The 14,964-nt window shown below is 40.1% G+C and overlaps 1 protein-coding gene across 3 annotated transcripts in view; it reads left to right on the forward strand.

Moving 5' to 3' along the window:
* The first annotated feature begins 6,831 nt into the window (after positions 1 to 6,831).
* The window catches only part of NELL1 (neural EGFL like 1), a 438,513-nt gene continuing 430,380 nt past the window's right edge, over positions 6,832 to 14,964 (forward strand). For 2 of the 3 annotated variants that reach the window (XM_034769800.1, XM_034769799.1), the window contains exons 1-2: positions 6,832 to 7,095; positions 13,102 to 13,227. In XM_034769800.1, coding sequence (XP_034625691.1) covers positions 7,047 to 7,095; positions 13,102 to 13,227 — 175 coding nt within the window. In that variant the 5' untranslated portion in view covers positions 6,832 to 7,046. The remainder of the gene's footprint in view (positions 7,096 to 13,101; positions 13,228 to 14,964) is intronic. The other variant, XM_034769797.1, reaches the window with a different exon arrangement.

Consider the following 14,964-nt stretch of genomic DNA (forward strand, 5'->3'; position numbering starts at 1 on the left):
GAAGATGACTGGCTAGGCCAATGCCACATGCACAGGGACACACATGTGCCACCTATATGTATATGCCCATGGACAAAAACAAAGCTGTAAGGTCTAATTTTAGGCCTTACAAGTATCTTGAATATAATCTATGTATTTAGACTTTTTGAAAACATTTTTGTATAGGACAGTATTTTAGTAAACTGTTTGTTTACTTGGTAATCTAGATTGTAAGGGCTTTTACTGATCCATTATGGTCTATTATGTAAATCTTAGTGTGGAGTCTCTTAACCTGTTGAAGTGATAATGAAGCTGTTGTGGTCCATCATGTCTGTTAGACCGCAGGACCTATATGCTAAGAGCTATATTTGCCCTCCAATGAATTATAGCGAAGTGTTTGGTTTACCAGTGCCCTCTACTGGATGCCATGTCATATTTGCTTATATGATTGTGGTGGTGATTCACTTTTGTCGCTGCAGCTTGCAAAGCATATATAGCCTCATACTGCTGCAACTAACAGATTTTCCATGATCTCAAGTGAAAGAGGGCTTGTGTTCTATCTTGGATGCTACATGCATGTAGTTTAGCTGGCAACACTGCCAGCACATTTTTCAGATAACAGTGATTATAATGAACTATTTTAATAATTTTTTTACACTGATAATTCTTTGCACTTTTAAGCACCTTTCATCCAAAGAACCCAAATTGCCTTAAGCCCTCTGAGGTAGTATAAAGGAAACACAAATCTACTGAAATGCCACAAACTCTGTGGTAGAAAGGACTAGCAGTTACACACAGTCAGCTCCATTGCATAACAATTTAGTGAAGATGCATACAGCATCCAGTTGGAACTACAAGGGGAATTATTGGTAAATAGAATATTAATTTGAACTGAAAACTAGCTAGCCTGCCAGAGTTAACATCTTACTCTTGCAAAAAAGTGCTGTCAGATTGTTCATTGCTACAAATGTTCAGGATTTAAATGTCTAAATTTCATCTGAACACACACCCTTCAGCAACTTACATTGCTCCTTGTAACCATTCTGGGGTGTTAGTTTAGAACTGACTTAGGGAAAAGTAGAGCTGACTGGAGGATGGCAGTCCCATTTTGCAGTAACTTTGGAGGTTTTGAAATTTGTTTTTATTCTTTATTGGGGCGGGGGGGAGGGAATTGCTTTCAAATGTTTTTGCAAAAATGGAATTCAGTCAGTCTCTTCTGGGATTGAAACCTGGGCTTTTTATTTTTATATATATATATATATATGTGTGTGTGTGTGTGTGTGTGTCTGTCTGTCTGTCTGTCTCTCTGGGTAGTAGTCTGGGATGAGGAAGACGTAGGTTCAATTCCCTGCTCTGCCTGATTCAGACCTGAGTTTTTCCACCCAGATTACTATGAAGTTCTGACCTACTCAAGAGAGAAGACTTGGTGCCAATCATATAATGTTAGAGGAAGTGTGAGAATGATCTCTAGGACGTGCCATTTTCTCTAATCCCTATCTCTACCTCTTCTATCTCATTCCTACACAAATGAACAAATTATGCTTCCATGCTACTATTTCATGCCCCAGTATGTTATCTACCAAAGAACTTCCATATGTGTAACTGCACAGTTACCCATGTCCCTAGAACTCATCCTGGTTAGAATCCCACCTACAGAATCACCTGCATCATTTCTTGTAGTACCTAGGTATTCCTTGGAGGTTTCCCATCCCAATAATGACCTAGCCCAACATTGCTTAGAACTTTTCTACAAACAATCTGGTGCAATTATAACTAAAGTATGCTTTTAAACTGATTTAGATAAGCCACTGGAAACTTCTTGTGTGCATCCTCTTACATCTATGTTTATCTGTTTAAGCCTTAACTTAAACTGGCAAGGAATCAATTTAAGATAAATTGATATGCAGGGATTTGGCGCAATCAAATTTTTGAATTGCTCTGCTCCAGCTCCGGGCAAAAACCTACTGGTCCACGCTCCAGCTCCGGGCTCTGCTCCAAAGCCCTGTTGATATGTCAAGTTTAAACTGATTAAAGAAACTCAGGGATTTACACTGGTTTAACTATAGGATAATATAAAGACTAAAGCATCTTAAATACACACATTCAGTTAAACCCAGTGCAATTGTGTGTGTAGATAAACCAGACCTTAGTTTCTGAGATCTACCAAGATTCATAGATTCTAGGACTGGAAGGGACCTTGAGAGGTCATAGAGTCCAGTCCCCTGCCCTCATGGCAGAACCAAATACTGTCTAGACCATCCCTGAAAGACATTTATCTAACCTACTCTTAAATATCTCCAGAGATGGAGATTCCACAACCTCCCTAGGCAGTTTATTCCAGTGTTTAACCACCCTGACAGTTAGGAACTTTTTCCTAATGTCCAACCTAAACCTCCCTTGCTGCAGTTTAAGCCCATTGCTTCTTGTTCTATCCTTAGAGTCTAAGGTGAACAAGTTTTCTCCCTCCTCCTTATGACATCCTTTTAGATACCTGAAAACTGCTATCATGTCCCCTCTCAGTCTTCTCTTTTCCAAACTAAACAAACCCAATTCTTTCAGCCTTCCTTCATAGGCCATGTTCTCAAGACCTTTAATCATTCTTGTTGCTCTTCTCTGGACCCTCTCCAATTTCTCCACATCTTTCTTGAAATGCGGTGCCCAGAACTGGACACAATACTCCAGTTGAGGCCTAACAAGCGCAGGGTAGAGCGGAAGAATGACTTCTTGTGTCTTGCTCACAACACACCTGTTAATGCATCCCAGAATCACGTTTGCTTTTTTTGCAACAGCATCACGCGGTTGACTCATATTTAGCTTATGGTCAACTATAACCCCTAGATCTTTCTGCCGTACTCCTTCTTAGACGGTCTCTTCCAATTCTGTATGTGTGAAACTGATTGTTCCTTCCTAATTGGAGCACTTTGCATTTGTATTTGTTAAACTTCATCCTGTTTACCTCAGACCATTTCTCCAATTTGTCTTGATCATTTTGAATTATGACCTTGTCCTCCAAAGCAGTTGCAATCCCTCCCAGTTTGGTATCATCTGCAAACTTAATAAGCGTACTTTCAATGCCAATATCTAAGTCGTTAATGAAGATATTGAACAGAGCCGGTCCCGAAACAGACCCCTGCGGAACCCCACTTGTTATGCCTTTCCAGCAGGATTGGGAACCATTAATAACAACTCTGAGTACGGTTATCCAGCCAGTTATGCACCCACCTTATAGTAGCCCCATCTAAATTGTATTTGCCTAGTTTATCGATAAGAATATCATGCGAGACCGTATCAAATGCCTTATTAAAGTCTAGGTATACCACATCCACAGCTTCTCACTTATCCACAAGGCTCGTTATCCTATCAAAGAAAGCTATCAGATTGGTTTGACACGATTTGTTCTTTACAAATCCATGCTGGCTATTCCCTATCACTTTACCACCTTCCAAGTGTTTGCAGATGATTTCCTTAATTACTTGCTCCATTATCTTCCCTGGCACAGAAGTTAAACTAACAGGTCTGTCGTTTCCTGGGTTGTTTTTATTTTCCTTTTTATAGATGGGCACTATATTTGCCCTTTTCCAGTCTTCTGGAATCTCTCCCGTCTCCCATGATTTTCCAAAGATGATAACTAGAGGCTCAGATACCTCCTCTATTAGCTCCTTGAGTATTCTAGGATGCATTTCATCAGGCCCTGGTGACTTGCAGGCATCTAACTTTTCTAAGTGATTTTTAACTTGTTCTTTTTTTATTTTAATCTGCTAAACCTACCCCCTTCCATTAGCATTCACTAGGATAGGCATTCCTTCAGACTTCTCGGTGAAGACTGAAACAAAGAAGTCATTAAGCATCTCTGTCATTTCCAAGTTTCCTGTTACTGTTTCTCCCTCTTCACTGAGCAGTGGGCTTACCCTGTCTTTGGTCTTCCTCTTGCTTCTAAAGTATTGATAAAAAGTCTTCTTATTTCCCTTTATTCCCGTAGCTAGTTTGAGCTCATTTTGTGCCTTTGCCTTTCTAATATTGCCCCTCCATTCCTGTGTTGTTTGCCTATATTCATCCTTTGTAATCTGTCCTTGTTTCCATTTTTTATATGACTCCTTTTTATTTTTTAGATCATGCAAGATCTCGTGGTTAAGCCAAGGTGGTCTTTTGCCACATTTTCTATCTTTCCTAACCAGCGGAAGAGCTTGCTTTCGGGCCCTTAATAGTGCCCCTTTGAAAAACTGCCAACTCTCCTCAGTCATTTTTCCCCTCAGTCTTGATTACCATGGGACCTTACCTATCAGCTCTCTGAGCTTACCAAAATCCGCCTTCCTGAAATCCATTGTCTCTATCTTGCTGTACTCCCTTCTACCCTTCCTTAGAATTTCAAACTATGATTTCATGATCACTTTCACCCAAGCTGCCTTCTACTTTCAAATTCTCAATGAGTTCCTCCCTATTGGTTAAAAGATCAAAGCACAAGTCATAATATGGCTCAGGTAATGCACTAGAGAATGAAACTGCCCCATAATACAAAGGGTAAAACAAATCAACCTTGTTAGACTTTTGACTTACCCCATTGATCACCAAAATAAAGGTACATGAATGCAGCATATATATTTTTCTTGGTGTCTTTGTGGCTTAAACAGCTGAATGGAATTTAAAAATTAAAATTCTGGACAAAACTGTTTTCTATGTGAACATGACTTATACCGAGCTTCCAGCTGAAAAGACACTGCCCATTACATGGAAAAAAATCCTCTGGTTTTACAAAGGAAATAGTGACTTAAATTGAATGCTAACAAAACTAGAATAAAATATTCTGGGAGGTGGAAGGAGAATTAGTATGGCTTTGTATTCTCCAGGAATAGAAATCACCTTATTTCTTAGTGTCTGATCCTGTTCCCCTTGACTTCAATAGGAGCAAGATCTGATTCTTAAGTTTTCTGTCAGAATGTTAAGCCATGTTTTATCAGTGAAACTCTATTAGGTAACCTTCATTCATATGGTGTTATATATTTTTTGACAGGAAGACATCTAAATGGGGGAGATGCAGACAAAAATTGTTTGCAGTTGTACTGTATAGTGTCTTATTGAACATGCTGTCAAAAGCTTTTCAAAGGGAGGTTGTATCCCCATTTTACAGATTGGAAGACTGAGATAGAGCAATTAAGTGACTTGACTAAGGAGATGCAGGAAGCCAGCAGAAGATTTCCAAGTCTCCCTTCTTTCATCACTAAGACATAAATGAACAGATCCTACATTATTTATCAGAAATAACATTTTCTGATGTAAATTATTTGTATCAACTAATGGTAAATTTTCTGTGACTGAGGGACAGTTGGGTGTACCTTAGGCTCTGACCCTGTGTAAATGTATTGTTCAAAACCTACCAATGTTTAAATGCAAGTCAAAGACTTGAAAGGAGGGACGCAATAAAAACAGCAGTGTAGAAAGCTTTCACCTATGTGGAATTTAATTTTTTAGGCTGAACAACATATTCTGTCACCTCTCTTTTATGATTCTACATTTCCCATATAAATAATTTACAATAGCAAGACAAACAGCAGGTTGGTGAATGTCAGAGACAAATGTGGATCTAAACACTCTGGGATTCCTGTCATCAGGAGGGGCAGTTAGAGAGGCGAATGTCAGTGCATGTGATGGCTCTTAATTGTGCATGAAATATTTTTGTTTTAATCAGTGTACAAAGCCCAGAATCAGGGTCAATGCTAAAAGACATTTTAAAGAAAATGATTAACAGGCTTGCAGCAGATGGAGGTTATAACAACCCCTCCTCCCCACACACTAGTGCTGCTTCCCACACCAACACTTTTCTCAGCAGAAGGCAAATGGGCACCTTTTCTGTCAATCTTGGGATGTTAGCCATAAGGAAATGTGTGTGAGGGACAGAGGAGGAGAGTAAACCCACACCCAATACTGGTTGCTCTGGGGAGCTGCCTGATGGGTCCTGAGGTTGCAAGGAATGCCATGGTGTAAATGGGTTCTGACATTCTATTTTATACCATTTCCTTCTGGAGACAGTGAGTGAGATTACATGGATGGTTCAAGTTTGAAGATGATTTGCTTTCCAAGATCACCTACAGAGACTTCTTTGTATCGTGCTATTTACAAACTTAGACCTGATGCTGAAAACACAGGTGCTGATTTTACTATGGCGAATAATCCACTTCATTTCAGCTAGACTACTCATCATTATAAAGTTAAACATCTGTGCGCTTGTAGGATGGAGCCACCGACTAAGAGACAGTCCCAGCGTTCACCATCTATTCGTGACAAAACACTCATGCCCATTATCTATTGATTACACTCCCAAGATTATCCCTCTTCATTACGTCCCCCTAACATAGGGGCAATTGGAATGGGGGGGGGGGAATATGTCTTTAACAATGCGGGGAATGGACAATTGCAGTTGATTATATATAGAATATGATCACATCGCCTCTGATTTCTCTAGCATCAAAGTGCTTGGCAGGCACCTCTATTGTAGTTTTGGCTTATTGTAGCCACGTGAGCGCACAGTGCGCGGTGTACGAGTGAGGGTCATTCCACGGAACAGGGATCAAGGCAGATCTCGGCAAAAAAACCCTTTTTGGATACTCGCCTCTGCTCACTTGTACCGTTCTTCCAGCAATGCCTCTGCCTTTCTCGATCTCAGCTTCTCCTTTGGGGGCGGGGGGGGGGGGGGCTGATCCAATAGGCTCTGAGAGGGGGATCCGACGAGCACAGGAGTCTCCAGGCTGTCTCTGCTAACTGCAGGCAAACGAACCTGAGTGGAGCGGGGGCGTCAGGCAGAATGACGCTGACCCGAGATGCCATGGGAGGTGGGGCTTGAGCCGCCCAGCCCCCAAGGAAGGGGCTGGGTGACTTGGGCAGCATCCCTGAACGAGGCACATGGGCTGTTCCTGGGTAGCAATACTGGCCGCTGGTGGAGCTGCTGCTCTCTCTCCCAAGCCTGCCAAAACAAGCTCTTCAAGTTTGGGGTTCTGCTCAAAAGAAACTGAAAGCGGGATTCCCTTGCCTGCCTCTCCGGGCTCTGCACGGGGCACGCAGCGGGGCCAGCACAGATGGATTTAATTCTAGTCCTTTGGGCTTGCGTAGCCTCTGCGAGAGCAGGTAAGAGTGGGTGACCCACTCGCCAGAGGAGGCTAGGGGCAGAGCTGCAAAGTGTATCTTTGCAAAGGAGCAGCTCGCGTCTGGGTGGATGATTGTTAGTAAAGGGCTGGGTTGTCTCCCCGTGCAAAGGCGATCGGCACCTGCAGCTTGGCCAGTGGGTGCGGTGGGGAGATGAACAGCGCAGCGACGGCATAGGAGAGCGGGTCGCATTATTGAATAGCATCGCAAATAATCAGTATTATCACGGTCATCCGACAGCTGTGAGCTAGCTAATGCTCTGGGCTGTACGTGTGTGACTAGCGATGTTCGGGAGTGGATGGGTTTTCATGCAATCGTATCGGGAAAATCAGCCACATGGATGCAATTATCTGGGAAGGGAAAGTGGCACACTCTTCGGTGCTTCGTACCTTGCTGTACCAAGGCCACCAGCAACACCCGAGCCCTCGGCGCAGCTCCTCAGTGCCCTAGGAAGGGTTGGGTTGCATGCTACAGCGACTGCTTAGAGAACTCGGAAACTTTCCTTTGCTTTGGAAATAGCTCGTTTCGGGTCATGCCAGTCCAGCTCCTACTCCACCCAGTTCGGTTGGAAAGCAGGCTTATTTCCACACCGGCTGCATGTTTAAGGTGGCAGCAGGCTGGACTATTATCATTAGTTGCTGCTGGAAACGTGCCTCCGAGGCCGTGCCTGAAATAAACATGTGGACGCAGCGATATCTGTGTTCAGATTTCCCTCACTTAAAACCGTTCCCATGTGTTTGAGATTAGTGAGATCCGCTCGGACAGGGCATGCACCTGCTGAGGGTTTCCCCCTGCTATAGGCTGCTGAAAGCAGCCGACTCCTTTCTCCCAAGGAAAAATAATTTTGCTTAGATTTCACTTTGGGGTTCGGCTGAGTTTTTTTTTTTGTTTTTTTTTTTTGTGGGGTCCGCCACTGGGGGATTTCAGACTCGCTTATTATTGGCTTTACACCTGGGTGGTTCTCCTGGCTTTACAGTGGGAATAGGACTTCGGCGAATATTAAGGTTGGGATAGGAACGGCTGGCAGTCTTGAAATCAGAGGTGAAATTGGCATATTAAAACTGCCCTTGTAAAACCCACGGTCAATCGCATAAAAATATCAAGCTACCAGGTCTTTGTGCAGTTGCAACTGGCGAGTAGATCAACCCCTCCCTTATTTGTGTGGGCTTCTCACCCAGGAAAAAATCCTCACTTATTGACTTTTTAATATTCTCTATGGGGATCGTTCTTATTTCGCCAGTCTCCTCCAGGTTAGTCCTTGCTTCCTCTGTTCGCTGTAGCAGTATTTAAGAACCGTTCTCTCAGGAAAGGCTTATGTGAGGCCAGATTTAATAATGAAAAGTTTCAGGAGTCTGCCTCTCTCGCTCCCTGCTGTTTGTTCACGGAGGGGAAGGATTTGAAGTAGGGGCAGGTGAAGGCTTAGGAAAGCACACTTTTGAAAAGGAAAAATATCAGGTCTCTCAGGGGTTCTCTTTGACTCAGGCAGACCACAACTGCAGGCAGAGTTTTGTGGTGTAGTCTCTCCTTTAATAATGTTGGGAGCATCCTTTACAATGTTGGCATTAAACAGTAATTTGCCAGAGTAGAGTCAGACCCATACAACAGACTGACTAAAAAGCTTCCTTATTTTTGAACAGTCTTTCTTTTGTATGAATATAAAAATACATTTTTATTCCGACAAATGCAGGCTGTTTTTGAGAAGGACTTTACAGAAAGTCTCCTGATCATTTTGAAAGCAGGCATAACAGATCACACATGAGTTTATATGTTGATATCTTTCATCTGCAAGTGTTCCTATATTGACTGCAATGGGGGCCATTTTAATTAAAATGTGTGTTTTAGTAGGAACAATGCTTCTTTGTAATATAGCCTCCATGGGCATTTAGGAATGGTTAAAGACCTGGCAAATCCATAGGAACAGTCAGGCTGAGAGTTCCAAATCCCTAATTTAAAGAATGAATAGAAATAATATAACAGAAGCATGACTTTCTTGTGGAGTCTTTGTTCCCTTTACTCTTGTGTAATTTACTATTCTAAGTAGGTACTGATTTAGAGTATGTTAGGGGGATGTTTTCTTGAAGATGTGCAAATGATATTTTCAAGGAAACTACTTAGTAAAATTACTATATATTTTCAAAGGAAATCAATGTGTAAAATGGCAACTAACATCAGAAAGTATTACAGTATCACCCCATTATCTAAGATCACTAGAATTTGAAAGGTGTGACATAACAATGTCTAGGGAGAAAATATCTCTTGTTTTCACAGCTAATATAACACCAGTATTGTATGTTGACACTCCAAAAGGTAGTCAAGACTAATCTGAGATTAATTTATTTGGCATTGTGAAGCCATTTGGAAAGTTCTATGTGCAACAATTGCTATCCTGCTGTTAACAGTCAAAGGTAAAATACATGTTAGAGTTCACTTCCTGCTACCACTCAACTAGCAAATATTTGTATGAGACTGACTAGATTGTATCAAGTCCGTTTCTACTTAAAGTTCCCTCCCCAGTGCAACCTAGATGTGTACATATGTAAAGTATAAAGGAACGTATAATCTCTTTGTTTTGTGTTTGTACAGTGCCTGGCATAATGAGGTCCTGGTCCATGATTAAGGCTCCTAGGGGGTTCTAAAAGTAATAATTTATATCACATAATTTATGCTTTCTGTGTACCAATCCATTTAATTACAGAGAGTTTCCCATGCTTCCTGAACTCAAGTTTCCAAAGTGGTGATAAAGGAGCAAGTAGACAATGCAATTTGTCAGAGATGTTAGATTGATTTAATTTCTTTCAGGGATTTCTTGGTGACATCATTCATATTATTGAGTTATAGGCTCAATCCTGTAACATACTATATATACTACCTTCAACTCTTCATTAATAAGGGCTGAGTTTTTTTCTGTCCTAACTCAGACAAAACTCACTAAGTGACTTAAGGATTTGACCTACTGACTTCAGTAGGAGTTGAGGGCAGTGAGTACCATGTGGGATCCTATCCATAGTTTGCACAACTTTAAAAGAAACAATATAAAGGCTAATAGTTCTCATTTAAAGGAGGAAATGGGATTTTCCAATTTTTTTGTTCTACTTAAAAGACAAAACATAAAATGCTGGATGCTAATAGAGATACGTGTGATTTTCTTTGTATGAGTCTTTTACTTAAGATCTCTGAAAAAGAGAGTAGGAGACTCCAGGGGGACCAGAGACCTGCTTATAAAATAGAAGCTATTTGTTGTTTAATTATTAAATAACCAGGGTTTTGAGTGTCTGTGTGCTGTCTCAAGAGCCAGCTTAAGAAAATGACTAGGTATTTAAAACAATGTATGGGCTTGCTAAAGAACTGCTATGCTATTGTAATAGTTTCCTCTTTGGAAAGCTTGTGATAGTTGCTGGAGGGAGGCACAGTATAGCTGGTGGGCCAGACTCTTAGCTTGTGTGAATTGAAGTTAATGGAGCCACATTGATTTATACCAGCTCAAGCCTGCTGCTGTTTGGAATCAGTAGTTTAAAAAAAAAAAATAGTGAGGCTATTATGCTTAATGTGGTCATCTATTTTTGCTGTGTTAGGGCCCAGTTCTGCTCCCATTGAAGTCAGTGATAAAACTTCCATTGACTTTAATGGGTTCAAAATTGGAGCTTATTTGGCATGGTTTAGTGGTCCATTGTTACAGTTTAAGACATTTTTGGACTGATCCAGCATCCAACGATAGCGCTATAACATCTCTCATTGACTTGAATCGGCATTGGATTGGGCCCTTAGTATTTAGAACCACATATTCCAATCTCCGCTGGGACAGCTCAGCCCTTCATTCTTCCTAAGTAGATCATTTTAGTATCATAGAGTTTATATGGGGTTTACTTTTGGATGAGACCTTAAAGAAACAAAGTCCGATCTGTTTTGTGTGGACAGTAAAGCTCCCCAGATGCTTTTTTGCTTTGACGTCCTTAGTCAAAATTTGTCCTCCCCTGACTGTTGTTTTTTTTTTTTTCTTCTGCTGACCTCTACCTAGAGATGGATGCATTTCAGCTGTATGCTGTGAGGCAGTGTAGGATGCTTTGAGATGAAATGCCCTATGTAATATAAGCTTTAGCATTACCATTTATTATCCTTATCTCTCTCCATTTTGGCCAAAGAGAGGTAGTTTAAAAACAAAACAAACAAAAACCCCCAACAGTTTCTAGTAATGGGTTTAGCCAGACAGAGTAAACTTGTTCAGGATGATTTGCAGTTAGAAGAGTTGGTTCAGTGTTAGGAGTGTTAGCTATCACAGGATGTGGTAGTGCCAGTCTGAAAAGAGATGTCAAAGTCTCTCTGAAATTCAAATATTGTAGTTTCTGAGCATCTGGCCTGGATTAAGCCAAAGAGAACCTTAAAGTTCAGTGTTATTACAGAATTTCTAGGAAGTTTGTATCTCCCGGATTATATTGTAAAATCAGTTTATTCCAGTTGTCTTAATTTTCTACAGAACTGTTTAGTCTTCTATTAATATGAAAGCATTAGGGCAGCACATACTAAATAAACTTAATTTGGCAAGTCAGAAGTGTTTTTATGAAGTCCTATCTTCCTGTTAATGGGCTCAATCCTGCAAGGTGCACAGTACTCTTAATTGCCACTGTTGGAGTGAGGTTAAAAGAGACCACTTTCATGTTTCCTTTTCAAGAGCTTTTATTACTCTCCATGCATTTTATGAAATGCTGTCTTCTACATTTAGCACAAGATATCATCCCAAGGTATTTAATATTTGAGTAAAGGAAAAGGAGAAAAAAGTGTTTTGTGGCATAATTGATTTATAAGTAGAATTTCTGATTTATTCTTGTTCATTATATACCCTGATAGTTTTTCAGAGAGTCTTTTAAAATCTCAAACCAGGATACTTGCTGCCTAACCGCTCAAAGTCCTGAAAAAGAATTAATTGAAACATAAAACTGGAGATCACTTAGTGGAAAGCCATCTGACTATACACTACAGGTGAATTCTTGGCCCCCTTGAAGTCAATGACATTGACTTCAGTGGAGTTAGGATTTTATTCTAGGAGCCTACTCCTTCTCCTAGAATGAAGTTAGTAGCAATGCTTGTTAGGAGCAGGATTGGATTCTACAATAGGTTCTTCCTGTATATGCCAGGCACAGATCTCATATTACCTCAGCTACCATGCTGATGAATGGACCCTTGTCCGAACAAACCATGCTGGTTTCTTGCTATATCTCTTGTTCCTTACTGGATAAAGGTTGCATATTTAACCACCTAAAGTGTTCTGTGAACAAGCAGCTGTCCTGAGCGTCTGAGCCTAAATTAGTGCAGCAGTTTTGTTACCACTTGGGCATGAATACCCACTGTCACATGATTTCCATACCATCACTACAGATATCACCCATTTCCATCAGGATGCTAAAGAATACCCTATTATCAGCAATTCATGGGGGGCATGTTGTCCAGTTTGGAATATATAGTACATATAACTTATAGTGAATGGTGGAAGTAAGTAACCTAATCTATTAATATTAAAGAGTAGCTGCAGCTCGACATGGAATGCTAGCATGCTTCAGTTGATCATGAAAGGAGTATTCAGACTTCAGTAAGTTCTTGGTAATAATATAGCTCAGTGAATCTGAGCATTGCTGGTCTGAGTGATTACTCATTTCCTCTGCCTGCTGTTTTCTTTCTGTCTTCATTTTGTTGCTTTTTATTATAATTGGATAAGTTGTGTTTAATTGTGATAGTTCTTCTGCCATGCCATAATAATGTGTTAAATGTAGTGTTTCTATTGTGTTCTAAAATCTGTGAAGATAAAAGGTACTAGCTTAATGGTGGTCAATGGAGAAGAACATCTTTTCTTTACATCTGGGGAGGTTACTGTCTCTTAAGTGGTTACTGTCCATAGTATCTGCACATCCCTATACTGTACTAGAAGTTCTTTGACTTTGTTGTAATGCTTTGATTTACAATGAAAATTGATTGAACTTTCATTTTTTTTTAAAACAGTTGTCGGATTTGGAATGGATCCCAATTTACAAATTGATATTATCACAGAACTGGATCTTGTGAATACAACTATTGGAGTTACGCAAGTGTCAGGACTACATGCTAGCAAAGCATTTTTATTCCAAGGTAAATCAAACATCTTCATTTAACTAAGACAGCCTCTGTCTCCATGATTACTAAGAGACTGGATGTAAAACATATTCCCTGTACACAGCGCTTGCAGTTTACTATGGGTTCTGTTGTTCCTAAGATACTGTTATTCTACTGAAATATGTTAATGGTGTTTTTACAGGGATGAAATCAGATCATTTAGGCCAAAATTTCAATGAAAACATTTTTTGTGTGTGTTTAAACATTGCTCTGTTTAATTTCCAGTTGAATACTCCCACTGAGTTCCCGTGTATGGGCCCAGTTGCATGCATAGATAAGAGGACAGTATTGGAGCCCTTTGTAGTGTACTGATGCACACTGATAGTAATACACCAGTCTCTGTCAACTTCAATGGAATTGCATGCATAAGAAAGGCAAGCAATATTTATCTTCACTCTCAGCAGAGTGACCAGCACAAAGTAAATGAATTCATGGTAAAAATAAGACTCTGATTTCTAAAGTAATTTAAGTTTCAGTATTGTAAGGTGGAACTGGTAAGTGATTTAAAAGTGGGATTTTTAACTGACCAGTGGATGAAGTCCTGGCCTCCATGAAGTCAATGTTGCGTTTTGCCATTGATGTTAGTGGGGCTAGGATTTCAGCCATTGTCACTTAAAGCCCTAAACAGCAGAAGAAATGAGTTGCTACAATATGATTACATGAGCAAGTAATAATATGAACAGAGATATTTCAGTATAACTTTTCTGTAACTTGCTTAATACTTACATGAAACACTGTCTTCAATGGCTCTGGTTTTTTTCCTTTGGTAACAATGTAGAGGGACAAAGGGCCTGATTCTGATCTCACTTACACTGGTTTTATTCCATGAACTTCAGTAGTTATGCATGATTTACGTTCGTGTACATGATACAAGAATCAGACCTATAACTTAGCCTATTCTTTACCCAGCTGGTAAATATGTACAATATGAGGAGAGAGAACAGGTGTTCTAGCAGAGAGATTATTGAAGATCATATTTAAGAAATTATGCAAGGTTCACCTTCCTTTCAGGACTCAGAGTCAAATGGTTTCTGCTAATTCCTAGATGCTGGAATTATTATCAGCAACATCTAGAATACAGACATCAAATTAAACATCTGAAATGTTTTGCTTTGGATACTTTTCCTAAAAAGTCAATTTTTTCATTTTGTGCTGGAGCACTCCGTAAGTAGTTGAGGCGAACAGTGTGAACAGCAGTCATTCCTCAGCAGATTGCAATGTCCTAATTGGCTTAAACTATTTTAAAATTTCTCATGGTGTTTTTTTGGAGTTAATTGAGAACACATTGACAAACTGTCACCATAGATTTTCACAGTCTAATAGTGCCTAATGACAAAACTAATGCGTGTGCAACCCAGGGCTTGTTGCAACAGTTGATATTAAAAGTAAATTTTAAGGGATAATGATTGTGATCTTATATTTCTTTAGCTCCATTTATCCTGGAAGAGCCCCAAAACACTTTATGAACTTTGCAAACTAACATAAAAACTAAACATGCTGTGAAGTTCATCCACCACTGAAATGCAGCCACCTCTGGAGTAAAATGTTCCTAGAAACTCTGAACAAAAGTTCAGAACAGTAAGTGAAGAATAAAATTCAGGGTCTTAAATTGATTATATAAAGTTCTTTATAACTGAGATTCTCCCCAAGAACAAAATTCTGCCCTTAGGTGCCTGTAGATAACCCTCAGTGCTTGAGCAATTGCCTCTTGCA

This window comes from Trachemys scripta, chromosome 4 (assembly GCF_013100865.1).
Source record: "Trachemys scripta elegans isolate TJP31775 chromosome 4, CAS_Tse_1.0, whole genome shotgun sequence".
NCBI classification, from domain to species: Eukaryota; Metazoa; Chordata; order Testudines; family Emydidae; genus Trachemys; species Trachemys scripta.